This window comes from Hemiscyllium ocellatum, chromosome 23 (genome assembly GCF_020745735.1).
Source record: "Hemiscyllium ocellatum isolate sHemOce1 chromosome 23, sHemOce1.pat.X.cur, whole genome shotgun sequence".
NCBI lineage: Eukaryota > Metazoa > Chordata > Chondrichthyes > Orectolobiformes > Hemiscylliidae > Hemiscyllium > Hemiscyllium ocellatum.
Window position 1 is genome coordinate 54448207 of NC_083423.1, and position 26725 is coordinate 54474931.

A 26725-nucleotide genomic window follows, 5' to 3' on the forward strand; every position below is an offset into this window, starting at 1 on the left:
TTCTTCAAGGCTTCTTCAACTAATGAACATCAGTCAATCCTGTCATGATCCCATTGTCATTTGTGGGGGCTTGTTGTGCACAAAATGGTTGCCATGTTTCGTACCTCACTGTGCTCACTACACTTCAACATCACTTCATTGGCTGTGAAACCCGTCGGAATATTTGAAGGACATGAAAGGCACCACGTAAAGCCACCTTTTTTTTTGTTCATCGCACAGTCTCAGCAGCAAGCACCCAACCAGCAACTGCCCCCCAACCCATCACCTCCCTCCTGTATCAGAGGCTTGTTCAGATTCGCACAGAATCGGGAATACTACAGATGATTAAAAAGGTGAAACGTAAACACCAAATGTTGGGAAGACTCAGCTGGTACGACACGATCTGAAGGAGACAGAATTAGCGTTTCGGAAGATGGAATGGGTCACAGATCTGAAACGTTAATGCCGTTTCTCTCACACAGATACAGTCCGACTGCCTACAATTTTCTTCTACTTCTGTGGCGCTCCGTCAGATTTATTAGCTCTGAATGAGAAACTGTACCGCTTTTGAAAAGCTAACAGTGACGCCGCAAAGGCGAGACGCGTTGCTGAAGCTGTTCATCTTGTACTTAATCAGGACAAACATAAGAAAGCCAAAATTTCAAACAAACTGGAGCTCCCTCTCCCGGGGTCCCCCCCATGAATTTCTCCATGGCAACATCATGGCCAGAGTAACCAATCAGCACCCTTTTCTCCTGGTGTATAAACGATTGTGACGGTTTGAAATTTGACATTCTAGCACTTGTCCTAATGCAAGAAAATACGTTCCAGCAACACATCTCTCCCTTAGGCAGCACTGAAGGGTGGTATTTACAGGCCTGACAGGTTGGGGCTGTTCTCCCTGGACAGAAGGCAGCTGAGAGGACAGACTGGACAATGTCGCTGTGCCCGCCGGTAAGATGTACAAGAGTGAGAGGGCACAGATTTGGTGGTGTGGAAATGAAGCAAGGATGTTACGAGGAACATCTTTCTTCACCCCCCAAGCGGGTAGTTAGGGTCTGAAACACTGCCTGGAAATGTGGTGCAGGCAGGTTCAACTGAGCTATCCCAGAAGGCACTGGGTAGTTATCTGGATGGTATTGGCACTGGGTAAAAGAGGGTGGAGTTGGTGCACAGCAAACCCACTAAACTGCCTTCCTCAGCACTGTTACAATCCTGTGACAGTGACAGTGCTGACATTTCTCTCTATTTTTAATCGAAACCTGTGGCTGCCCTCCCCTTTCGGTGATTCTATTCATCAGGGCCAGGAATCCACCTGAACCATTCACCATCAGGGGCTCATGGCCTCGTGTGATCACCACATTCTCTACCCCCTGAACTTCCTGGCCACTCTGTACCCACCACCTTATCAAACACCATCCCCCATTCCTCCAGCCCCTGTCAAACTCCCCGTGCTCACGGTGGGCACAATGGCTTTGCTCGAGACACCGACAATCCTGTGATTCAGCGACTCAGTAAAATAAACAGCATTCACGGAAGGGTGACTCCTGTAGACTGAGCATCATTCTTCAATCAGAACTTGGTAGTGCAGCATCAGTTTATAATGTAGCCACAACAGGTTCTAACTGAGGAATAGTTTGAAAGGTTCTATCAAAGGCTAACTAAAAGGCAGCCTGTTCAGCTACTCTAACAGCCTCAGTGAATGGGACACAAACACAGGAGCACACAACATCAACCCCTTCCAGAAACCTGGAGAGTCCTGTCACCGACAGGGAAATAACTGCCACCGTGAATGTCAGCGACCAGAAGGAGGGGCAAGTGACTCCACACCACTTCACTACGTTTCCCAGAAACATCTCAAAGTGCTTCCCGTCCCAATGGTATGTCTGAAGTGCAGAGATTGCAGGTATGCAGATAAATGTAATCACCATGGCAACCATTTGCAAGCACCAAGATCCCTCGAACAACAACGAGAATATCAATCCGTTGATCGCTTTCTCGTGGTGTTGAGATTGGTCATGGGAAGAAACCAGCGAGAGGTAAACTTGCATTTAAGTAGTGCCGTTCACATTCTTGCTGATCATTTATTTCAAATCCCACAGAGATGTCCTGCCACTGGAGAAAGTGGCTCTCTACGTGTCTGCTGCACTGTAGCATGTGCACCTCAATCACAGGGGTAGGCCTGATTACTGCTCAAAAGGGATCTGAAAACACTGCTGCCTCAATATCAGCTTGAGACTACCTTAGTTCTGGGATTCAGGGGCTGTGGGGCTTATCTGTATACACTCGGTATTCAACCGCGACAGCAACCCTGGGCTTGTACAGTACGTCACAAAGATCAGACAAACCTTTGACACCACATGACAGAAACAGACATTGAATAACTGACTAAACATTTGGCTAAAAAGGCAGGGAACTGCAGAGTTTACGGCCTTTGACAAGGAGAGGAATTGGTGCTGTTGGAATGGAGGAAGACTTTGAGTGGAGAAGGAGAGAGAGAGATGGCAAGGGAGGGACCCGAGTCAATCATGAAGGGTTGTGGGGCGTGACAAAGTTGCAGAGAAGTGGGGGGGGGGGGGGGGGGGGGGGAGGGGTCCAGGTCAATTATCTCCAGTACCTCATCCTCAGGTACCAACATGCATCATTCCTCAGTTCCACTTCCCCGGTCTCCTGCCCGTCACATCTCCCCCAACCAGCTCCACTTGTATCCTCACTCCTTCCTCACTCTCACCACCCTCCCCCCTCATGCTCAAAGTGAGGGTGCAGCAAAACAAGGGCTGGGCAGGTAGAGATACACGGAGATACAAGTGATGTATTAGTAAGCATATTGTGTAATGCTTTGTTTTTAACAGCCTACATATCTATAAAGGATACTATGATTAGCCTGCGAGTAGGATTATAATCTTCCAACATCCCTCATTATTCTTCTTGTAAATACCAACTGACTGTCAGTTAACAGAAGAAATTCATCCACATGGAAAGTAGAAAATTCCTGCAATCATCCAATTCACAAGGTGTCCTGCACACCGCCCCTCTGCGAGTGAGAGGGATTTTATCAGGGTCTAGTCAGGATGCTTTGCAGCAAATCCCACTCTGCAGTAAAGGGGTGGGGGAGACCCACCATCTCGCCCCTGGAAATGATCACCAACTGAACGGAGTGGGGACTGAATGCAGGGCACGGGGTCTCCCTTTGTTCAAACAGCTCAGGCCCACACACACCCCAACAACATTAGACAAAAACACTCTTACTTACCACTCCCTTGGAGTCTAGTTGATCGTGCTGATAGTCCGGATTCACCTAAAAACGAAGAATCATACCTATAAAGCTAGGTGGCAGCACAAGACAATGGGGAATAAACTTTCTGCCAGCTCTTGGGAGGGGGAGGTGGAAGTTTACAGTGAACCCCAAGGCCTGATAACAATAGAACACAAAACACAGAACACAGAACAAAGAACAGAACAGTGTAGCGCAGGAACAGCCCACAATGCTCTGCTGAACATAATGCCAAGGTAACTGAGTCCCTTCTGCCTGTCCTTGGTCTACATCCTCCCTTCCTTCTTTCCTTGCATATTCATTTGCTTACCTAAAAGTCCCTTAAATGCCCCCATCATATCTGCCTCCATCACCACTCTTGGCAGTGTGTTCCAAACTCCTACCACACACTGTGTTAAAAGAATTGCCCCTCACATCTCCTTTGAACTTTCCCCCTACTCACCTTAAATACATGCCCCCTAGTATTAGGCATTCCAACTCTGGGGAGAAAGATTCTGACCATCAACCCAAGCTACGCATTTCATTATTTTGTAAACTTTCTATCAAGTCTCCCCTTTATCGTCCAAACAAAACAACCTGAGTTTTTCTAGCCTCTCCTTATAGTCCATACCCTTGAATCCAAGCAGTATGTTGGGTAAACCTTTACTGGCCCCTCTCCAAAGCCTCCATATCCTTTCTGCAACATGGTGACCAGAATTGATGTTTCCCATGAGCCTCTTGAAGCTGAAAAAGAAAGCTCAGAGCTAAGTTGTTCCCAATACTGAAACCATGGCGGTAGCGAGAAGTAATATCAAATCAAAACTACATCAAAAAACATCCATTCTGTGACGGTTCCTCAGTATTTTGTGGGTGTACTTTGCTACACTATAACCAGGATGTTACAACGCAATTAAAAATGAAAAAATAATGGAAGTTGCTGGAAAAGGTCAGTAGATCTGGCAACATCTGCAGTGGGAAATCAGAGTTAATGTTTCAGATCAAGTGACCCTTCCTCAGGTGATATAAAAGGTGATGTAATACTTTCAATGATTAATATTAATGTTTTATCAGAGCACACATCAGCCTGGTTATTACTTACTTTCGTGTAAAAGGGACTGTACTATTGGACACCAAACAGAAAGTAAACAAACATATAGGGGCTGCACCAAGGGAGTGCCATATTGGCAGAGGTGATGCGGTTTTCAGGGGCTGGTTTAACCTGCCTTATCGGTTTTAGATGGAGATCCATGATTAATTCAAAGAGGAAAACACACCTCCCTCAACCACCATCGTCAAGAGACATAATCTGGTCAGCCTGACTGTGGTTTATGGGATCTACCTGTATACAAATTAGCTGATGCGATACATACATCTCAACAGTACACGAGCCACAGAGAAAAAAACTATTATTGGACTTTGAAACATATTCGACACATGTTGAAGAACATCTGCAAATGCAAATATAATAGAGGCTCAGTTTAGATACAAATATACATGTTTGCTCCTTTGATGAGCTCAATTCAACGATCACAGTGTAACAAAACAAATGAGATGTGGATTAACCCAAAGAATAAGATTATCATTTATCCACATCCTTTCACAGCGAAGGCTTTTCCCACGCTGTTGTTAGTTCATAGGGTGTGGGCGTCATCAGCCCATCCCTAATAACCCCATAGAAGGTAGCACTGAGCTCCCTTTATCAAGGAGCTCTTCTGCCCAGAGTCAAACCTGGGCCCAAGATGGCTGCAGTTGTCAGTAGCTGATTATCAACATTAACCCTGGAGCTAACCACAGCACAGAGCTCTACCAATCAGCTCCTTTGCCACTGTCAAAAGAATCTGGGCCAGGGCTGTTCATTGGTGATTCCAGGACGCTCAGGAGGTTACATTAGCATGCAGAGCGGTACTGTCGTCAAGAAATCGCAAAGGACATAACTAGAGCTGATTTTTACAGAGAATTACATTTACTTCCAGAGCGAACCATTACACACAAAAACTTCCAAACTCAAATACGCTCAACCCCAGTTTCAGTGAGTGTACCTTAACGCCCAGTTCACAACCTCCACACACACACAAAAACAACATCAGCCCGTGTTCAGACAGGCTAGGACACATACACCTCCAGGACAGGCAGGATTTGAACCTTGACCTTCTGCCACAGAGCTAGGACACTATCAGTGTGTCACAACATCCTTCTGCCTGCATATGGTTAAATGCAATTATCGAGGGAGACCATGTTTGAGCAGGTATAGCACATTAACAGACCGTGCCATCGATGACTGTATAAGGTTCAACCACAACCTGTCACTATCAACATCTCACAGATAACTACTGACCAGGACAGAACTGGAGCAAAGCTATTTACAGCAAATGGTGAAAGCAGGAGTGAGACTCTGGGCACCATGCAGTGATTGGCTCATTCCACCCTCCGAAATCTCATTAGTTTCATCAACCCATTTAAACTCGCTATGCCCACACCTCAGGAGCTGGCAGGACTTGAGCCCACATCTTCTGGGTCAGAGGTGTGGACGCTACCACAAGAGGCCAAAGCAATGCGATGGTATACTGAGCACACACTTGCATGACTCAGAATAGCAATATCCAAGACGCTAGCCAGGAGTAAGCAGCTCGGGACCTGCCTCTGAACTCACACTGTGGGAGATTAGAAATCTTGTTTTTGCAGATGGGTGAGGGGGTGTAGTGTGTGTGCGTGTGTGCGTGCGTGCGTGCGTGTATAAAGGGGAACATTATACAAACGGTCGCGGAATTCTTGTAGCATACTTAAGGCTAAGACTTTAATGAATACAGAGGGTCTTTTAAAGAAAATAGTTTTAAGCTAGGAAATAACTTTCAATTCAGTATAAAGCTTACAGTATGATAGGAGAACCTGGAGAAAAGAACAAGCTGTAACAAACAAGGAACAAAGAATGCAGACATACAAGGACAGCAGGATGGCCAGTAAGAAAATAACTAGAGAGAAAAAAAACAAGTGAGGTAATCGGCTTATGATAGGATGGGAAAAAGGAGGTGTGGTTCCGCAACTTGTAAATAAATAAGATTGCTTACATGCTCTGTTTTCGCGCGCATTTCTGCTTGATTACAGAAGATTCCATTTCTTGCAAGACTGTAATAAATTGTTCTGGTTTCCAAGACTTTGTCTCAGACTGATTGATTTGTGAGTGAGTTCTGTTTCTTACAATCGGGGGCTCATCCGGGATCCAAAACTCCGACCCCTCGACACTCTTGGGATGATGGGGGAGGTGCACCTCGCCGATTTCAGTGATCTCCGACTCCCTCGCTTGTCATTCGCGGTTTGGGCGAGTACGATCCAGACTGGGAGACCCTGGAAACACGGCGGGCAGACGTGGCAGGTTCAGTCGGGCAACTCTTGTGCACAAGACCCGGGTAGTGAAAGGTCTTAAAGGATATATCCAGGCGAGCAAGGGACAGTGGTATTTGCTGCAGGAATTGCCACGGGACGGGGCGCACCGAAATGACCAGGTAACTCTGTGCACAGACCAAGGTAAGAAAAAAGACCTTTAAGTGTTGCCTTGGTGGTCGGGCGTACGAAAGTACGGGGAATTGGCGATATATAAAATTAAGCATATGTCCATGGAAAACAGCCCGCGTCAGAAGGGCTAGTAGCTGAAGGGCTACTGAGGGTGCACTTCGCAACTAACTTATGGCCAGACGTCCAGAAAAATAAAAATATTCAAAAGCTGGAGTCGTTGCAGAAAGCTCAAAGTGTCTGTGAGATAGGGTGTCTGTGTGTGAGAAAGGAGAGGGAGAGAGAGAGGGGGAGAGGGGGAGAAAGAGCTGTACAGCTAGTAGAAAGTTTAACCCTTTGTGTTGCGGTTTGAATGCACATTTGTTTGTTAGTGATTGAATGTTTATGCTTTGTTCCCTGGGCCTTGAGATCCGGGACCGTTTTGAATCTGATTTCTACTATGGAAATTTTAACATGATTGCTTTTAAGGTTGAGAATTTTATAGATTATGAAATAAAATGTAAACTCCTGGTCTTTTTACAGGTCATGACTGCCTTACTATCAGTTTGTAACTAATCTCTTTTATCCTTACATAAAAGTGATTAATGGAGAACAGTTGAAGTCTCAAAAAGCATATAATTGGTCAGATCAATCAGACGAGCCAGGTGTCTAGTCAGGACCCTGAAGGGGGTGTGGAAGGTGGTGACACTGGACCTCGTTAAGATTAATTAAATTAGCAATAATAGGAGGCACGGGGAGTTGCCGGGGTAACGATCGATCTGTAAATAATGTAAAAGGGGAATATATCCCGCCCGACAGTCCTTTGGGGAGGATGTTGGGTAATTGGGAACACAACTCCCGGACGCGGGAGAAAGATAAGGCTACAATGATAAACTATTGTTGTTTCGTTTGGACTAGAGAAAGTATTAAAGCGCCTGATATTTTTCCTTTTTGGCCCAAATATGGGTCCGATGAGGATTGGCTGTGTCAAGATCTTAATATATATGTCAATCGGAAAGAAACATACAGTCAAGAAGAGTCAGAATATGCGGCTTGTTGGATAGGGAGCACGGGAGTAAAATTATGTCCCATGAATACGGAGGAATCAGGGGAAAAAAAATGAAAAAGGGAAGCCACAATGAGATCCCTTAATGTGTTTGCCGGCCCTATATACAACGCCCTGGAACAAGCCTACAGCTGCCGAAGTAGAACCGAGTCCAGACATAGGAAAAGGAACAGACTCGGAACTGGGCGGCACGGTGGCACAGTGGTTAGCACTGCTGTCTCACAGCGCCTGAGACCCGGGTTCAATTCCCGACTCAGGCGACTGACTGTGTGGAGTTTGCATGTTCTCCCCGTGTCAGCGTGGGTTTCCTCCGGGTGCTCCGGTTTCCTCCCACAGTCCAAAGATGTGCGGGTCAGGTGAATTGGCCATTCTAAATTGCCCGTAGTGGTAAGGGGTAAGGGATAATGTAGGGGTATGGGTGGGTTGCGCTTCGGCGGGTCGGTGTGGACTTGTTGGGCCGAAGGGCCTGTTTCCACGCTGTAAGTAATCTAATCTAATCTAAAACATGCAGAACCTGGGCGGGGGGGGGGGATTACTCGAGCCACCACACGTAAAGGAGGGACAGAGATAATGGAAAATATAAAATTATGTCCCTTACGAGAGGTTCCGATTGGGGAAGGTACAATCAGTTATGTAAACGCTCCCTTAACTAGCAGTGAAGTTAGCGCCTTTAAAAAGGAAATGAAAAGTTTAATAGAGGATTCGGTTGGACTAGCTGAACAATTAGAGCAATTCCTAGGGCCTAATTGATATACCTGGGGAGAACTGATGACAATTTTCAGGGGAACGTTATTTTCAGGGGAAGAATGAGGTGCAATTAGGAGAGCAGCTTTACAGGAATGGGAAAAGCAGCACCCAGCTGGGGAAGAAGGGGCCCCAGCAGAATAGAAATTCCCAAATGTTGGCCCTCATTGGGAAAATAATGACAGAGAAGATAGGGAGTCAATGCAGGATTTACGAAAAATGGGAATATTAGGAATCAGAGGCGGTACCTAGATCACAAAACTTTGTTAAGGCCTTTGAAGTACGACAAGAGAAGGATGAAACCACTTCTGCATTTCTTAAAAGGCTCAAAGAGGCCACAAGGAAGTATTCGGGAATGGATCCCGATAATCCGATAGCACGGCGACTCTTAAAGGTCCGGTTTGTAACTAAATCATGGCCGGACATACAAAAGAAATTACAGAAATTAGATGGATGGTGTGAAAGACAGATGGAAGAGCTGTTATATGAGGCACAGAAAGTGTATGTGAAAAGGGAAGATGGGAAGCAGAAACAGAAAGCCAAAATGATGGTGGAGGCAGTAGGAGAAATAACAAATAGGAGACTGGGATCAGGGGATAACAGGAAGGATAGGGGAGGACATGAAAGACAAGGGTCAGATACCTGAGAAAGGAGGTAACAGGCAGGGTGCTACCATTGTAGGAAAGTGGGGCATTTTAAACGGGAATGCCTGGAATTAGCACGAGAAAGGGAAGCCTTTTCCCTAAAAACTTTAGAAGAAGATTAGGGGAGTCAGGGTTCCTTCCTCCTGAGACCCACCGGGAACCCTTGATAAATTTAAAGGTGGGACCTGAAGGGGAGGAGGCAGTGTTTTTGGTGGACACGGGGGCAGCACAGTCATCCCTAAGTTTTAGACCTAGCGGTGTTAAATAGACCAAGGAGTATCTTAAGGTTTCCAGAGTAAAAGGCGAAGAATTCTTGGTGCCTATTTTTGAACCAACCCTAATTAGAGGAAATGATGAGGAAGTGATAGGACAATTACTATATATTCCTGACATTGGAAGTAATCTATTAGGTAGGGATTTGATTATATTGCTGAGCTTAAAGATTGGGGTGGAGGATAGTGCAGTAACTGTAACGATGGTTAAGACAACCCAAGGAAGATGGATCCTCCCGGATGGAAGGGAGTTAGTAAGTAAACCAGTCATGAGAAACATCCTAACCACCTTGCACCAAGGCAGTCATTAGGGCTCCCAAGCTATGTGTGACATAGTGTTAAGGAAGTACGGATGTAAACGGATATATACATTAGCCAAGCAGGTATGCGCAGGATGCTTGGCTTGCCTAAAGATTAATAAGAAAGTAACGAGGGGGGCGGGGGGGGTGGCCAAGAGGTGGAAGAAACCCTGGGGTAAGGCCTTTTAAAAAAAAATACAGGTAGATTACACAGAATTATCCCCAGTAGGGGGTACTTATTAGGGGATAATACTTATTAGTCCTAATGAATCACCTAACTGGGTGGGTGGAGGCATTTCCAATGTCCTCAGCTACCTCGAAGGGAGTAGTGAAACCTCTTTTAGAACATATAATCCCTCGATATGGAGTGGTGGAAAGTATAGATTCAGACCAAGGTAGCCATTTTACCTCTAAGATCCTACAAGAAGTAATGGCGGGATTAGAAATCTCTTGGGAATTCCACACTCCTTGGCACCCACCTCCCTCTGGATGGGTGGAACGAATGAATCAAACCTTAAAGAAGCAATTGTCTAAGCTAGTCCTACAGACTCGATTACCATGGACAAAATGTTTACCTATCGCATTGCTACGCATTAGGACTGTGCCTAGACGTGATCTAGGCCTCTCTCCTTATGAGATGATGTTTGGATTATCTTTCTTGGGTGGAAGAGGGGAATTACCAACTGTAGAGTTCAATGATAAGTTTTTAAAGAACTATATTATGGCGCTCGGCTCTTCTTTGTCTGTTCTTAGGAAGAATGGTCTGTTGACCCAGACACTTCCACTTGAGTTGGCTGTACATCGAATACAACCAGGTGATTGGGTCCTGATAAAGACCTGGAAAGATACCAAACTGCACCCAAGCTGGGAGGGACCGTTCCTAACCCTCCTGACTACTGTAACAGCTGTCCGAACTACTGAAAAAGGGTGGAGTCATCACACTCGTGTTAAGGAACCCGTGGACGCTCCTTCCCCTCCGGCAGAGTGGCAAGCTCATCCTACAGACAACCCACTGAAAATCAAGCTGAGCAAAAAGAATGGACTGAGATATTAAGTGTTGGTTTTAAAAAAACCGCATCCCAAAACAATTGTAAGTGTTGCATGGACTCACTCCTCCCTAGTAGTTAAAGGGTTAGGGAATAGACAGATAGGGTTGTGAGCTGAAATGAATGGTCAGCTTTATGTTGTCATGATAATATTGGCACTAGCTGCCAAGGGGGGGTGGGAAAAATCATTTTAGCACTTTATGTCAGAATTATGCTAAACTAAAGGGGCATACCGACTGTTGGGTATGTGCTGAGATCCCACACCATGGGGAATCCGGAATTCCTCGCATGGTAATACCACTTACCGAAAGAGAAGTGTACGATGTACAACAATTTGACTCGGGCTCAAACAATACAAAATGGAGATCTGACAGGGATAATTATAACTTGGCGGGGTGGTTCCCTCGACCAGCCCCGAAAACTCTGGGTGCTATCGAGAGACTTAGAGTTGCCCCCCCGAAAGGAGCAGTAAATACCACTTGTTTCTTTAATCAGAATGATACTGCACCCTTCCGATTAGGGAAATCGTCTTGTGTCTACACCAGCCAAGCCACTGCCACAACCATTCCCCAAGTATTAAACGGAACATAGTGGGTGTGCGGCCTGAAGGCCTATCCATTTATTCCCGGGGAGAAATACATTCACGTGACTGAATGTATAGGAATGCGTGCATGTTATGATGTTGGTCAGACACTGCCTCAAAGCCAGAAAGGTTGGAGTGGCTACTGCTACCTCGCCTATATAATTCCCCACTTGTTAAAGAGCGCCCCAAAAATACCTCGGAATAAACAGGGAGGAAGGCGAGTAACCCGGAAAGTAACCGAAGGAGATTGCCTCCTCTGGACTTTGATACCTATGTATGGGACCACTTGAGCAGGAGTAGAAATACAGAAGTTAGCGGCTTCCCTGGAAGAGTTGGCCAACAATACTACTGATGCGTTGGCCGAAACCCAATCCCAAGAAGCAGCCATAACGACTGAAATGATTGCCACTAGGCTAATGACTCTTCAGAACAGGATGGCTCTGGATTATATTCTGGCAGAGGAGGGTGGTACCTGTGCACTAATTGGAGAGGAATGTTGTACATACATACCTGAGGTCTCCTCTAACATTACTGATATCTCCAAACATGTGGGAGACAAAATCGACAAGATAAGGGAGGCCGGTAATCGGTACCGGAACAAAAAAGGATGGGAATGGGGGAATTGGGGAGTGACTGGTTGGGGAAGGTGGTTAGTCAATCTAGCTATCTATGGATTATTGATATTAGTGGGTCTGGTGGTAGGGTTCAACGTCCTGAAATGGGTAATGAGCCGACTGATGACATCCCTAGGGGAAGGAACCCAAATAAAATCATCAGATGCTTTTACAATCAGCAGGTGATATGCAACAAAGAGAAAGTCAAAGAATGCTTTTAGAGTTCGAGGGATGAACAACACAAATGTAAAATGTAAGATTGTGAACCTCATCGCCAAAAGGCGTAAGAGGGCAGAACATAAGAAAATGACTTAAAGGAGACTTAATAAGTGCAAAAACGACAGTTAGAGAAAAAGAAAAAAGGGGGAATTGTGGGAGATTAGAAATATTGTTTTTGCAGGTGGGGGAGGGGGGAGGGGAAGGGGAACAAACGGTCGCGGAATTCTTGTAGCATGTAGCATACTTAAGGCTAAGACTTTAATGAATATAGAGAGTCTTCTAAAGAAAATAGTTTTAAGCTAGGAAATAACTTTCATTTCAGTATAAAGCTTATAGTATGATAGGAGAAACTGGAGAAAATAACAAGCTGTAACAAACAAGGAACAAAGAATGCAGACATACAAGGACAGCAGGATGGCCAGGTAAGAAAATAACTAGAGCAAAAAAAACGTCTGAGGTAATCGGCTTATGATCGGATGGGAAAAGGGAGACGTGATTACACAACTTGTAAATGAATAAGATTGCTTACATGCTCTGTTTTCGCGCGCATTTCTGCTTGATTACAGAAGCGTCCAGTGTTTGCAAGACTGTAATAAATTGTTCTTGTTTCCAAGGCTTTGTCTCAGGCTGATTGATTTGAGTGAATTCTGTTTCTCACAACATGTCTACATCTTTCATCGCCAATCCTGTGTCAGTGTGTAGGTGAGTATGTGTGTGTGTGTGTATGTGGGTGGGTGTCATACACAGTAATAACATACATCACGGAAACTGACCCTTCAGTCCAACTCATCCAAACCGACCAGGTCTCCCAAACTGAACTAGTTTCATTTGTCCATATCCCTTTAAACCCTTTCCTAGTCATATACCCGTCCAGATGCCTTTTAAATCCTGTAATTGTACCAGCCTCCACCATTTCCTCTGACAGCTCATTCCACACACGTACCACCTTCTGTGTGAAAAGGCTACTCCTCAGATCCTTTTTAAATCTTTCCCCTCTCACTTTAAACCTATACTCTCTGGTTTTGGACCCCCCCTACCCTGGGGAAAAGACCTTGGCTATTCACCCGATTTGTGTCCCTGATGTTTTTATAAACCTCGATAAGGTGACTCATGAGCCTCCTACACTCCGACGAGAATTGGTCCCAGCCTATCCACCCTCTCCTTATAACTCAAACCCTCCAGTCTTAGTAACATCCTTGTAAATCATTTTTGCACCCTTTCCTGTTTAATAATATCCTTCCTGGAGGGGGGGCAACCAGAATTGTATGTAAGCATTCCAAAAAAGAGGCCTTACAACTGTAACATGACATCCCAACTGCTATACTCAGTGCTCTGACTGATGAAGGCAATTGTACCAAACACAAGGGGGCCGGGGATAATCACAGTGGGGAAGGGGTGCTCACGGTACTGACTGCTATCATCACCAGCTTCTCCTCTCAGGGTAATCAGCCAGCAACTAACTGTTACGTAGCGAGTCTGTCCTCCGGCTATAAATTAGCCAATTGGCAGAAAATCACAGCAGGCTGCTGTTTCCCACAGCCTCCTGACCCACTCACAGGGAAAACCCAAGCCAAGGGTTTGACTTTTCAAATAGTTCAGATTTGGATTATGAGACCAGACACAGAGCAGATAAACAGGACATATTTAAAGACATTTGACTGCTGAATTCTCCTCATCTACTGTGTCCGTTGCTCTCTACACTGGGGAGACAGGACGCCAACTTGCAGAATGTTTCAGAGAACATCTCCGGGACACACGCACTGAACAACCCCACCGGCCTGTGGCTCAACACTTCAACTCCCCCTCCCACTCCGACAAGTCCTGGGCCTCCTCCACTGCCAAACCCTAACCACCCGACGCCTAGAGGAAGAACGCCTCCTCTTCCACCTTGGGACCTTCCAACCACACGGCATCAATGTGGATTTCACCAGTTCCCAAATCTTCCCTCCCCCACCTTATCCCAGATTCAACCCTCCAACTCAGCACCACCCTCTTGACCTGTCCATCCTCCTTCCCACCTATCTGCTCCACCCTCCACTCTGACCTATAACCAACACCTCCCCCCCCCACCTTCATTTACCTATCACCTTCCCAGCTACCTCCAACCCCAGCCCCACCCCCCCTCACATTTATCCCTCAGTCCCCTTCACCCCAATATTCCTGATGAAAGGCTGATGCCCGAAACGTTGATTCTCCTCCTCCTCGGATGCTGCCTGACCTGCTGTGCTTTTCCAGCACCACACCATCTGATTCGGAATACTCCTTATGTGCCAGGACATGCACATGAGCGCGACAGAAATAATTAAAAACAGAAGACACTTGGAGAAACTCAACAGGTCTGGCAGCATCTGTGGAGAGAGAAGGGAAAGTTAATGGTTCAACTCCATCATTGATTTTTCTTCAGTATTCCCTCAGACATCAGATCCAACTAACAGACAAAGCTGAAATAAAAGAGTCACTAGACTCGAGCCATTAATTCTGCTTCTCTCTCCACAGACCAACACGTTCTGGCTTTGTGTAATTGAAAAAGCTGATGGGTGATAGAGTGTGTTCAAGATGCAGTCTGACCTTTCTAGATGCAAGTGCTCACAGTGCATCTACTGTTCTTAAACACTGTGTCAGTGCTGAGCTGGTCTTTTACTGGTGTACTTTACTGTATGCTGATCCTACCTCAGCAGCCAAGTAATTCCCTGTCGCTAGATGCTTGAACCTAAACAGGCTGTTCCAGTGCCCGGCTCCACTTCGACACGGGTCATGATGCACCACCTGTAAAGGAGACAGCAACCAAGTCAATAACAGGAACGCTCTCACTGTAAACAATGGGGGAAATGGAAGTCATGAAGATGACCACTGAACTTTGACCATGATTTAGTAATTAGTCTCATCAGCTATGCTCATGTGTGAGAGCAAGAGCGTCTAGAATACACCCACCACAAAATATGAAGAAAATGTTGCTCCTGTTCCAATTAGAACAGAAAAATGCTGCTTATGATTTTTCTTTTCCTTTGTAATGAATTTTAAACCTAAGTTTTTGTATTGTTAATGGTAGTCTGTGAGGCTCATACTTGGCTGGGGGGTGGGCAGGGCAATTACACCGAAGAGAGGGTGGGTAAAACATTAAAAGGTTCTTAAATACGTCGCTCATCTAACCCCAAAGCACAGGTTGGTCACTGATTTCTCTTCAAGTGGCTGTGGCTCCATCTTAATGCAGTCTTTACTTCCAGGGCAGCAGATACATCACCATCTGCATGTCCCCCTCCAAGGCACTCACCATCCTGACTGGGAAATATAATCACCTGCTCCTCCACTGTCACTGGGTCAAACTCCTGGAATTTATTCCCCAGCAGTGTTGATGGTCAATGGTAGACTGCAGTGGATCAAAGGAGCAGCTCAACCACCACCTTCACAAGGGCAACTAGGGATGGAGTTCTCGGACTTTGACTCAGCAACGCTGAAGGAACGGTGATATTGTTCCAAGTCCCACCTCCAGAGTTGGAGGGTAATCTTTTTAAAAAAAAACAAAAAAAATTAAGGTAGCCCTTTAAGAACTGAGAGGAAGAGATTATTCACCTCAGAAAGCCGTCGAACTTTAGAATGTTCTGTATCCGAAGCTGGCAGAGTCAGGCCACTGAATTTTATTTTTATAAGGCCGAGGTCTGGAAGACCAGAAGACATAGGAGCAGAAGTGAGGCCATTCAGCCCACTGAGTCTGCCCTACCATTCAATCAAGGCTGATGGGTTTCTCAATCCAATTCTCCTGCAAGCCTTGGCAAACAAGAACCCATCTATCTCAGTGTTGAATATACTCAATGACCAGGCCTCCACAGCCTTCTGTGGCAGTGAATTCCATAGGTTCATCGCTCTCCTCATATCCGTTCTAAAAGACTGATGGATTGTTGCAGGGGAGGGGATCAAAGGTTATCAGGGTAGATGGGAAGTCAGAACATACCAGAATTAGACATGATTTTATTGAATGGTGAAGCAGACTCTAGGGACCAATTGGCCTAGGTAGTATGTTTTTCATACATTGGGATGTTTTTTGGGTGGGGGGGGCTGTGCGTGTGTGGTTTGGAGGGATACTTGTACATGGCAATGTTCTCAGGTCCCTACTGCCCTTTGTGCTTCGAGACGGTAGAGGTCCTGGCTATGGAAGGTGCTGTTTAAGGATCTTTGGTGAATTGCAACTGTGCATCTTGTAGATTAGAATCATAGAATCCCAACAATGTGGAAACAAGCCGTTCGGCCCAACAAGTCATACTGACCCTCTGACCCAACATTTACCCCTGACTAATGCACCTAACCTACACATCCCTGAACACTATGGACAATTTAGCATGGCCAGTTCATCTAACCTGCACATCTTTGGATTGAGAGAGCAAACTGGAGCACTCGGAGGAAACTCACAGGTTAGATGGATGGGCCTTGTGAAATTGCCCCATAGTGTGCAGGGGTGTTCAGGCCAGGTGGATTAGCCATAGGGAGTGCAGAGTTATCGGCGAGGGGGGGGCTGGGGTGTCTGAGTAGGATGCTCTACAGAGGGTTGGCACAGACTCAATGGGCCAAATGGCCTGCTTCCACACCATAGGGATTCTATGCTTTAGCAGATCTCCAGAGAAGCATTGTCTAGTCTTTCGAGCCCCCCACCCCCAAACAAAGGCAGAGGTAATGTAAATTCCTACTGATATATCGATGTACGATGGCAATTGAAGCTAAGGTTTTACCTCAATCTCCCACAGTGCTTTGGAGCTGGTGGCGGAGGTGGCTGACTGTCTCAGTGTGGTCCTCAGGAAGATGTGCTGCTGTTTCTTGTACTCATCACAGGTGAGGAACTTCTCCTGTTCCGCATGGAAAAGCCTCACCACGTCACCCTGCAGATTCACGGCAGTGAACAGGTTACATCACAGGCCCATCCACACCAGGAAACCAAAACTACAACAGGTCGACAGCTCAAGTGAGCTAGAAACGAAGACAGGCACTGACCCCTTTCAGAACGTCATCCCGATAATCGCTGTGTTTCATGAACAGAGCAATCTTCCAGCTTGTGTTACAATTCACTGCGTTCACCTGGTGTTTAAACAGAAACGCTCTGGTTAGCTCAGTCAACCGATCACCAGCAATTCACTAACAGTCAGCTCGGTAACCTACCTCCTTACAGCCAGGGTTATCCAGTAACTCCTGATTACTGGCGTGTAGTGGCTGTCCAGCGTTGACTGGATTTAAGACCACTTTATCGCCCACCACCACCTACAGAACAGAAGAAAAGGGAAGCAAGTGATTGATACCGATCTTCAATCTTTTTCATTATTGTTGAGTCACAAGTTTTACTGTTGCAATGAACACACAGGAGGATCAGTGGCATAACAATAATGTCACAGGTCAATCTCTGGTCCCAATCTGACCATAGTTGTTGTTGGCATTTGAATTCACTCCATAGACCCATTTATTCCAATGTCCAATTGCAATACCAGTTACACCACCGAGATGGTGCTGGGAAGAGCATTTTCAATGTCAACATTTCACATCCACGTTACTCATCAAAATAGTTGTCTTCAAATAGATGTTTCGCACCACAGGACCTAGTTATTGAGAGTTGCTCAGAAATATTGAAACATTTAAGTCAGCCTGTAGCCCTGATGGTGTGTTTAAGTCAGCCTGTAGCCCTGATCAAGTTTAAACAACAGGCCAAAGTGAAACATAAACTACTTCGAGTCTCATCAGTCCACACCTTCTGACTTCATTGGGTCTCTCCAATTCTCATCTGGACTCTATCTTCGCACCCTCTTACCATCCCAAACCTGACCCTCCGCCTATCCCAATCCTGGAATCCCCACCCATCCCAATCCTGACCTACTCGCTGAATCATAACCTTCCAAACGGTAATTCCAAGACCCCCTCCCATCTACCGTAATCCCTTCCCACCTTAACACCACGCCCCCCCACCATAATCCCACTCAACACCAACTTTCTACATTCCCCCCATTTCTAAAACATTCTTCTGTGATAGGGTCACTTCAGACTTAATGGAAACCCAATGGAAATACCTCAGACAAAACCAGGTTTCTCCCAAATCTTATGCTCCTGCCGCCCCCAAACTATTTTCTCTGTACCTCTTCCTCCCCCCACCTCATCACCCACCCTCTCCCCATTGGCAGTCACCAATACTTCAGGCAGCCTCGCCTCTCCTCATATGCAGTCCCTCCAGCCAATCCACCCTTGAGTGAGCCCTCTCCACGTTCCTCCACAATCAGCAATCTTTTGTCCACCTACTCTGACCCTCGTCTCCTTTCTACTAGAATGTGGAAACATGATGAATTTATTTGCAGTTTTTTTTAATCATTCTGGAGAACATGTAATGAACCCTTCCCCCCACTATGAAAATTATTGCTGAATCCCCCCCCCATGTCGAGCAGTCAAAACCACTCCCACTCCAACTGTCCCACACTTCTCCTTAAGCCATCCCTCCCATTTCATCATACTCCTCCTCCACTGCTGTGCTCCTGTTCCACCATCTTAGATCACCCTCCCCCCACCACATAACCTCCTGCACCCTATCTCTCGCCTTCCTCCCACTCCTCTCCCCAAACATGCACCTTCACTGGATATTGACCCCAACCCTGTCAAATGTTGTTCTCCCCAAGCACCTGACCGTGACTCCCCATGTGCTTCCACAGAAGAGATGGACCAGTGCAGAGTCAAACAACAGCACATCGCAAATCTACATCTGCCTCAGGACAATAATGGAACTATTCTGAACAACGAAAATAGACCAGTCTCAATCCCTAGCCTTCAAAGAAGGCAATTTTTAAAACACAGAGCTACTATGGGACTCATTTTATCGATACTGATACAAGGAATGTAATCAACCAATCACATGTTCTTGACATGTTCTCCAGAAGGATAAAAACTGTAAATAAAATCATCAGGTTCCTACATTCTCATGTCCCAGAGAGGTCAATACGTTCCTTCAAATCAGTTGCGTGGGTGCAAGCAGCCCAAGTCTGTTTGTTAAACTCTGAGTCAGCCAGTGCCCATTATAGCTGACTCACAGTCAGTCAGGGTCAGGCCAGTGTAACTAAACCAGCTGAGTAGGGCTGGCACTTCAGACAGGAACCCTCAGTAACCAGTCGTAAAGAACAACACGGCTTCAGGAGGGGGCGGTCAGTCCCTGGCACTACCTCCGGAGGGGGCGGTCAGTCCCTGGCACTAACCCCGGAAGGGGCGGTCAGTCCCTGGCACTAGCTCCTTTTTAAATACCACAACCACTGAGTGGTTGCCAACAGATCCGAGTGACAATATCTGGAGCGCTCACTTTAAAAGGAGAAGCTCGAGTGAGAGAGCACACCGTCAGTCTGTGCCGATTGGTGAGCTCTGTGGCAGGACCCCCCCCTCATTGAGGTACTGGAACTGAGCGACCAGGAGATCATGAGTTCACTAGCAGCCACAGAAAACTGTATAAATGGGAATCCATGAATCCTGGAGCATCGTGAACTCTGGAACGCTAAATTGTCCCATTGCAGACAGCAGTCCAAACAGGCTGATCATACCTTGCAAGGGATGTTACCACTGCCTTTACTGGCTGACACGGATAACAGGTGACTCCAGCCCCACACCACATGTTCGATTCTAAATCTCATGACAATAAAAATTGCCCGTGCCAGACCCGGAGAACTAAAATGACCAAGGCGTTGCGGTTGGATGAGGGGAAAGGGAACAAGGTACAAATCAGCCATGGTCTAAAATGAATACTGGGTAAGGAGTGGTTTGAGAGGTGGAATGGCCTATTTCAGTTTCTCATGTCCCCAGCACTGAATTCCAGAGTGAGGAACAACATCGGGCATGGACATCATTTCACAACCAAATCTCCCGGTCTCCGGATGGGTGAGAAGTTAAAGGTGGTTCAAGATAAACATTGGGATCTCTCCAAATGCACCAACCCCATAGGAGTTCCCAGTAAGTTCCATTTTGCAATTGCCCAGCCTCCTCAATGCTGTACAAATGTTTCTTGGGGACCATTGATCTTACTTATTTCCCTGGAGTTACTCAGTAAATGCAGGACAGGTTTAAATGTGCTCCAACCCCTCATTGTCTATAGAAATGATCCTCACCTCCCAAACTCTCCAGCGTCTGACCCTCCCAACCCCATCCAAAACTCTCATCTGAAGTCACCATCCACACAGCCTGCCAACTCTGCTCAATTCCTTCACCCACACTTCACTCACTAACACACCGACTGAATGTGCCCAAGTGTTTCAGTGTGTTAGTGAGGGGAGACTTTGTGGACGACGGTAAAAAGGGCTCGTGACTTTCCCACCCCCACTGTTTGAGGGGCCAGATTCCAAAATCCCGGTCAGAAACGTGGAGCTCCACTCTTGGTTAAGGACAGGAGAGTGGTCAGTGCAGTTGTGTGTTGTGCAGCGTTTTATGTACTTAGTCAGACTTACATTGTCACCCTCGCTCCTCAGCTTCCAAAAAGGCTGAATGTAGAACCAGGAGCCCTCATTGCCAGAAATGTCCAAGGAGACCCGCATTGCGTTTTTCTCCAGGAGGGCTGGTAACCTCTTGTTGACTGTGAGGTACTTGTTGCTTTTAATGTGCAGTAACTGCAGTCAAGATGACACAAAGACATCAAATAATGAACCGTTTCTTTAATGCAAAGACAGACTACTTGCGTGCACATCCATTATTCTGCTGACTTTGCCCCGCTCTTATGCAGCGACCCCTCCCCTCAATCTCTTCGATCATCACTGACAGCCATGCTTTCAGCATCCTCAGGAGTTACCTTGCTATAGCTCTCTGTTTCTCTCGTCACCTCTCTTGCATACAGCCAATATCTTTGACCCAGGATTTGAACTTGCCCCCACCTCACCAACCACCATTTTCCCTTCAACATGGCCTTCTCTGGCTCTGCAGTGATTGTTCCCTCTGATAGGAGCAGGACACTCACCACAAATAGGCAAGTGTGTCAGACAGGACGAGAATAGAAAGGGCCCACAGGACAGAGAAACTCACTCAGATGAAGCACATTCTAAGAGGTAACAGAGAGAGGATGAGTTGGATGGAAGGGTATGTTTCTGTGCTGTATGAATCTATGTGATGGAGACTTCGGGGAAGGAAGTGAAAAGAACAATCGATGGGTTGAACTTTTCTTCATTATTTAGACTTCAATGGAATGGGGGCATCACTTGTCCCTAACTGCCCTTGATCTCAGCGGCCCAGAGCACATTACTGTGGGTCTGGAGTCACATACAGGCCAGACTGCACAAAGACAGCAGATTTCCTTCCCTGAAGGACACTGAGGAAAGGCCGAGAGACTTGAGGCTGCTTTTGTTAGAGAGAAGTTTGAAAGGTGACTTAATTGAGACGTATAAGATAATCAGAGGGTTAGATGGGGTGGACAGTGAGAGCCTTTTTCCTCCGATGGTGATGGCTAGCACAAGGGGACATAGCTTTAAAGCGAGGGGTGATTGATGTCGGACAGATGTCAGAGGTAGTTGCTTTACTCAGTAGTAGGGGCATGGAATGTCCTGCCTGCAACACTAGTAGACTCACCAACCTTAAGGGCATTTAAGTGGTCTTTGGATAGATATATGGATGAGAATGGAACAGTGTAGGACAGATGGGCTTCAGATTGTTTCCACAGGTTAGTGCAACATCGAGGACCGGAGGGCTGTTCTATGTTCTAGATTAATGAATCGGATGGGTTCCTATAACAAACAGTGATAGGTTCATGGTCACCATCACTTAGACTAGCTTTCAAACACAGATTTTTTTTTCATTAATTTAGCTCGAATAACACCAATGTCCATAGTAGGATTTGAACCAGTGGGCTCAGAGCAATAAGCCAGGCCTCTGGATGACTAGCCCAGCGATGTTACCTCAAGGTGACCATCTCCTCCGCATTGATGGATATCATTTGGAGATGGAAAGAGAGTGAGAGTGAGAGTGAGAGTGAGAGTGAGAGTGAGAGTGAGAGAGTGAGAGTGAGAGTGAGAGTGAGAGTGAGAGTGAGAGTGAGAGTGAGAGTGAGAGTGAGAGAGAGAGTGAGAGAGAGAGTGAGAGAGAGAGTGAGAGAGAGAGTGAGAGAGAGAGTGAGAGAGAGAGTGAGAGAGAGAGTGAGAGAGAGAGTGAGAGAGAGCGCTCTGAGAAGCAGGGACAAGGTCTGTGGTAATCCCGATCACAGAGATGTGCTCGAATCTTGGTGAGATGACAGGTTGGTGTCTATGAATCAGATAATGAGCCACTCATCACTGGAATATCCAGTCCCAACCCAGCTCTTGTAGGATATTACCCAATGGAAGTCATTATGCTGAGGAACCCATGGAGCTAGCAAGGAAGAGGTAACTCACCTGAATGACATTGCTGTACTTCACCACCTCCCCCAGCAGTTTCCTGTTCTCAATCTCATTCTGTTTCTGCTCCAGTTCTGCTGCTTGCTGGAAAACAAATTCATGCTGTTTCAAACAACCTTCACATCACAATAGAACACTCAGCACAGGAACTGAGAGACCATTCAGCCCACCACCTTCATGTTAGCTCCTGTACTAGATTTCAGATCACTCCCGGCTCTTCCTCCTCAGTCCTGGAATTTGGCTTTTCAAAAATGTATCCAGTTTAAATGATCAAGTTGCAACTAAATCATTTCAAGTGGTGCGTTCAGATAATTTCACTGCTTCCCAATAGCATACTTTAGATATGTACAACAACTTACACCATTATCAGACTAAGAGTTCCTGGTCTTTCCTCTCGCTCCTCCCCCCCCCCGCCCTACAATATCATTCCTGCCACATCTTTTCTTCATCTTTGCTTCTATGTAGAATTCCCGGGCATATTCACAACCACCCGCTGTGCTCTCACTACTGATCAGTGAGGAGATGCCAGTGTTGGACTGGGGTGGACAGAGTTAAAAATCGCACAACACCAGATTATAGTCCACAGATTTATTTGTAAGTACTAGCCTTCAGAGTACTGCTCCTTCATTAAGTAGCTTCATCAGGACAGCTACCTGATGAAGGAGCAGCGCTCCAAAAGCTAGTACTTCCAAACAAACCTGTTGGACTATGACCTGGTGTTGTGCAATTTCTAATTACTGCTACAGTATCAGAGCCCAGGCCATCTCTGATCACTTCCTTGCATCTTTCCCCATTTGCATCATATTTCCCAGTCTCCACCCTGCAAAACCTCTCCTCTGTTCAGTTACAATCACACTTGCACCATTCCAGCTGTCTAGTAATTGGCCCTCTCTTCACCACGATTTGCTCAATCTGCTTCCCCCACTACTATTCCCTCCCTCACACGAGGCAACGTGGCCGTAATTCTCTCAAGGCTCCTGTCACCCAACTCCTAAACTCAGCTCTTTTCCTACTTCCTGTCCTCACACCCTCTCGGTGAGCTCACCTAGTCCAGGAAACCCATATCCTGCTCTCTTCAACCTATCGCCATTAGCATGGTGACCACCCAACTTCCTTTCCTAGACCCCCAACATCTGTGAATCCCATCACCAATCTCCCTCTCCCCTCCAAACTCCCTCAATGTGCTGCCATTCCCAAATTAGGGCTCATTTTGTTGCAGAACTCCCTCCAAGCAGTTCTATAAGAAATCACACATGACATCCTAGAAGGTTGTGCCAAAGAGGACTTCTGGTTCTACACCTTCCTTCAACTACCTGACACAGTTCACCTCATCATTCTCCTCCAAAGCCTCGCTTATATAAACGATATGGATGTGAACATAGGAGGTATAGTTAGTGAATTTGCAGATGACATCAAAATCAGATGTGTAGTGGACAGCAAAGAAGGTTACATCAGATTACAACAGGATCTTGATCAAATGGGCCAACGGTCTGAGGAGTGGCAGATGGAGATAATTTAGATAAATGTGAGGTGCTGCATTTTGGAAAGACAAATCAGGACAGGACTTATACACTTAGTGGGAAGGTCCTGGGGAGTGTTACTGAACAAAGAGACCTGGGAGCTCAGGCTCATAGGTCCTTGAAAGCGGAGTCAAAGGTAGATAGGACAGTGAAGGCAGCATTTGGTATGCTTTCCTTTATTGGACCGTGCATTGAGTATAGGAGTTGGGGGGTCACGTTGTAGCTGTATAGGTCATTGGTGAGGCCACTTTTGGAATATTGCATTCAATTCTAGTCTCCTTGCTATAGGAAAGATGCTGTGAAACTTGAAAGGGTTCAGAAAAGATTTACAAGGCTGTTGCCAGATTGGAGGATCTGAGTTACAGGGAGAGGCTGATTAGACTGGGGCTGTTTTGCTGTTCAAAGCTGAGGGGTGACCTTAGAAGATCATGAGGGGTCTGGATAGGGTGAATAGTCAAGGTCTTTTCCCTTGGGTAGGGGATTCCAAAGGGCATAGGTTTTAGGTGAGGGGGGCAAGATTTAAAAGGGACCCGAGGGGCAACGTTTTCACACAGAGGGTGGCAGGGATTGATAAATTCTTGCGAGATCAAGAATTTAAGGGCTGCAGGGAGACTGCGGGTAAGTGGAGTTGAAATGGCCATCAGCCATGATTAAATGATGGGCCAAATGGCCTTACTTCCACTCCTATGTCTTATTGTGCATGGAATGAGCTGCTAGAGGAAGTGGTGGGGGCTGATACAATTACAAATATAATTTGCCATCTGGAATGGTATATGAATACGAAGAGTTTAGAGGGATATGGGCCAAATGCTGGCAAGTAGGACTAGGTTCATGTGGGATATCCGATCAGCACGGATAAGTTTGCCGTAGGGTCGGTTTCCATGCTGCACATTTCTAGGACCTTAGATTTACCAGGATGTTGCCAGGTATGGAAGGTTTGAGTTATAAAGACAGGCCAGATTGGCTCCAGTGAAAATTTCCCAGCCTAGGGGGTTGCGAGGTGACCTTATACATGTTTATAATATCATGAGGGGCATAGATAGGGTGAATGGTGGTGTCTTTTCCCTATGTTGGAGGATTTCAAGACTAAGGGGCACATTTTTAAGGTGAGAGGAATGAGGGGCAATTTTTTTTTTTTACACAGAGGGTGATTCGTGTGTGAAGTGAACTTCCTGTGGAAATAGTGGTTATGAGGGCAATTACAATGATTAAAAGACATTTGGCTAAGTAGGTGAATAGGAATGCTTTGGACGGCTATGGGCTAAGCAGGTCAGACTAGTTTTGTCTGGGAATATATTCAGCATGGACTGGTTGGACCGAAAGATCTGTTTTCATACTGTATGACTATCAGCCTGTCCCTCAAACAGTCACCATTCTGGTGCGCACTCCCACTGGTCAACAACTCATTTATCAGGTCCCAGAAATGGAAACCTAATTGAACAGGGCAGGAGAACAGGAAATAAAAGCACACACATATCCTTCAGTGCAATGGGGTACCTGCAACTTGCCCAGCAGTGCAGCTTCGGTATTGCCTTGTTTCGACTGCTTTGCTTTCCAGAACTGTTTCTGCGCTGAGTACCTGTTCATGGGGCACACCTTGAAAAGGCAGTCTGAGGGTAAACAAGAATAAAAATCACAGTGCGTTAGAAACTCAAAGACAGGGCGTTCCTGCTCTCTGTGATTTATGAAGCAGTTATAAAGAACAAACGTCCAGTGGGTTTGTTCCTTTCTTTTTAACATTTGAACACCTGAAAATAAAGATGAATTATCCACCTCCATGCACATCATTTCCTGATTTAATGGAGACAACCCCAGTTCAATTCTGCACTTTTAATCTTATCAATACTGCAGTACCTTTGAGCGACAATTTACATGCTATATTTACAGTAAAGGTCAGTCGCCAGAGACCCACTGTCGCATGAGAGAGAGGTGACTTGTAGTGGTTTAACTGGAGGGTCACCAAGCCTCAGGGGGAGGGGAGAGGTTGAGGAGGAAAGCCTTTGTCATGGTTCTGTTCGCCGAGCTGAGAATTTGTGTTGTACACGTTTCATCCCCTGTCTAGGTGGCATCCTCAGCGCTTGGGAGCCTCCTGTGAAGCGCTTCTGTGATCTTTCCTCCGGCATTTGTAGTTGTTTGAATCTGCCGCTTCGGTTGTCAGTTCCAGCTGTCCGCTGCAGTGGCCGATAAATTGGGTCCAGGTCAATGTGCTTTTGATTGAATCTGTGGATGAGTGCCATGCCTCTAGGAATTCCCTGGCTGTTCTCTGTTTGGCTTGTCATATAATTGTAGTGTTGTCCCAGTCGAACTCATGTTGCTTGTCATCTGCGTGTGGGGCTACTAAGGATAGCTGGTCGTGTCGTTTCGTGGCTAGTTGGTGTTCATGAATGCGGATCGTTAGCTGTCTTCCTGCATGTCCTATGTAGTGTTTTGTGCAGTCCTTGCATGGGATTTTGTACATCACGTTGGTTTTGTTCATGCTGGGTATTGGGTCCTTTGTCCTGGAGAGTTGTTGTCTGAGAGTGGCTGTTGGTTTGTGTGCTGTTATGAGTCCTAGTGGTCGTAGTGGTCTGGCTGTCAGTTCAGAAATGTTCTTGATGTATGGTAGTGTGGCTAGTCCTTTGGGTTGTGGCATGTCCTCATTCCGTTGTCTT

At 46.2% G+C, this 26725-nt stretch overlaps 1 protein-coding gene across 2 annotated transcripts in view; it reads right to left on the bottom strand.

Annotated features, from left to right (window-relative positions):
* Positions 1-26725, bottom strand: part of itpr2 (inositol 1,4,5-trisphosphate receptor, type 2) — a 266776-nt gene that overhangs the window by 164025 nt on the left and 76026 nt on the right. The window contains exons 3-10 of one of the 2 annotated variants that reach the window (XM_060843020.1): positions 25572-25684; positions 22552-22638; positions 20647-20805; positions 17351-17449; positions 17186-17269; positions 16927-17073; positions 14876-14971; positions 3233-3277 (exon numbers count right to left, since the gene is read on the bottom strand). In XM_060843020.1, coding sequence (XP_060699003.1) covers positions 3233-3277; positions 14876-14971; positions 16927-17073; positions 17186-17269; positions 17351-17449; positions 20647-20805; positions 22552-22638; positions 25572-25684 — 830 coding nt within the window. The remainder of the gene's footprint in view (positions 1-3232; positions 3278-14875; positions 14972-16926; positions 17074-17185; positions 17270-17350; positions 17450-20646; positions 20806-22551; positions 22639-25571; positions 25685-26725) is intronic. The other variant, XM_060843021.1, reaches the window with a different exon arrangement.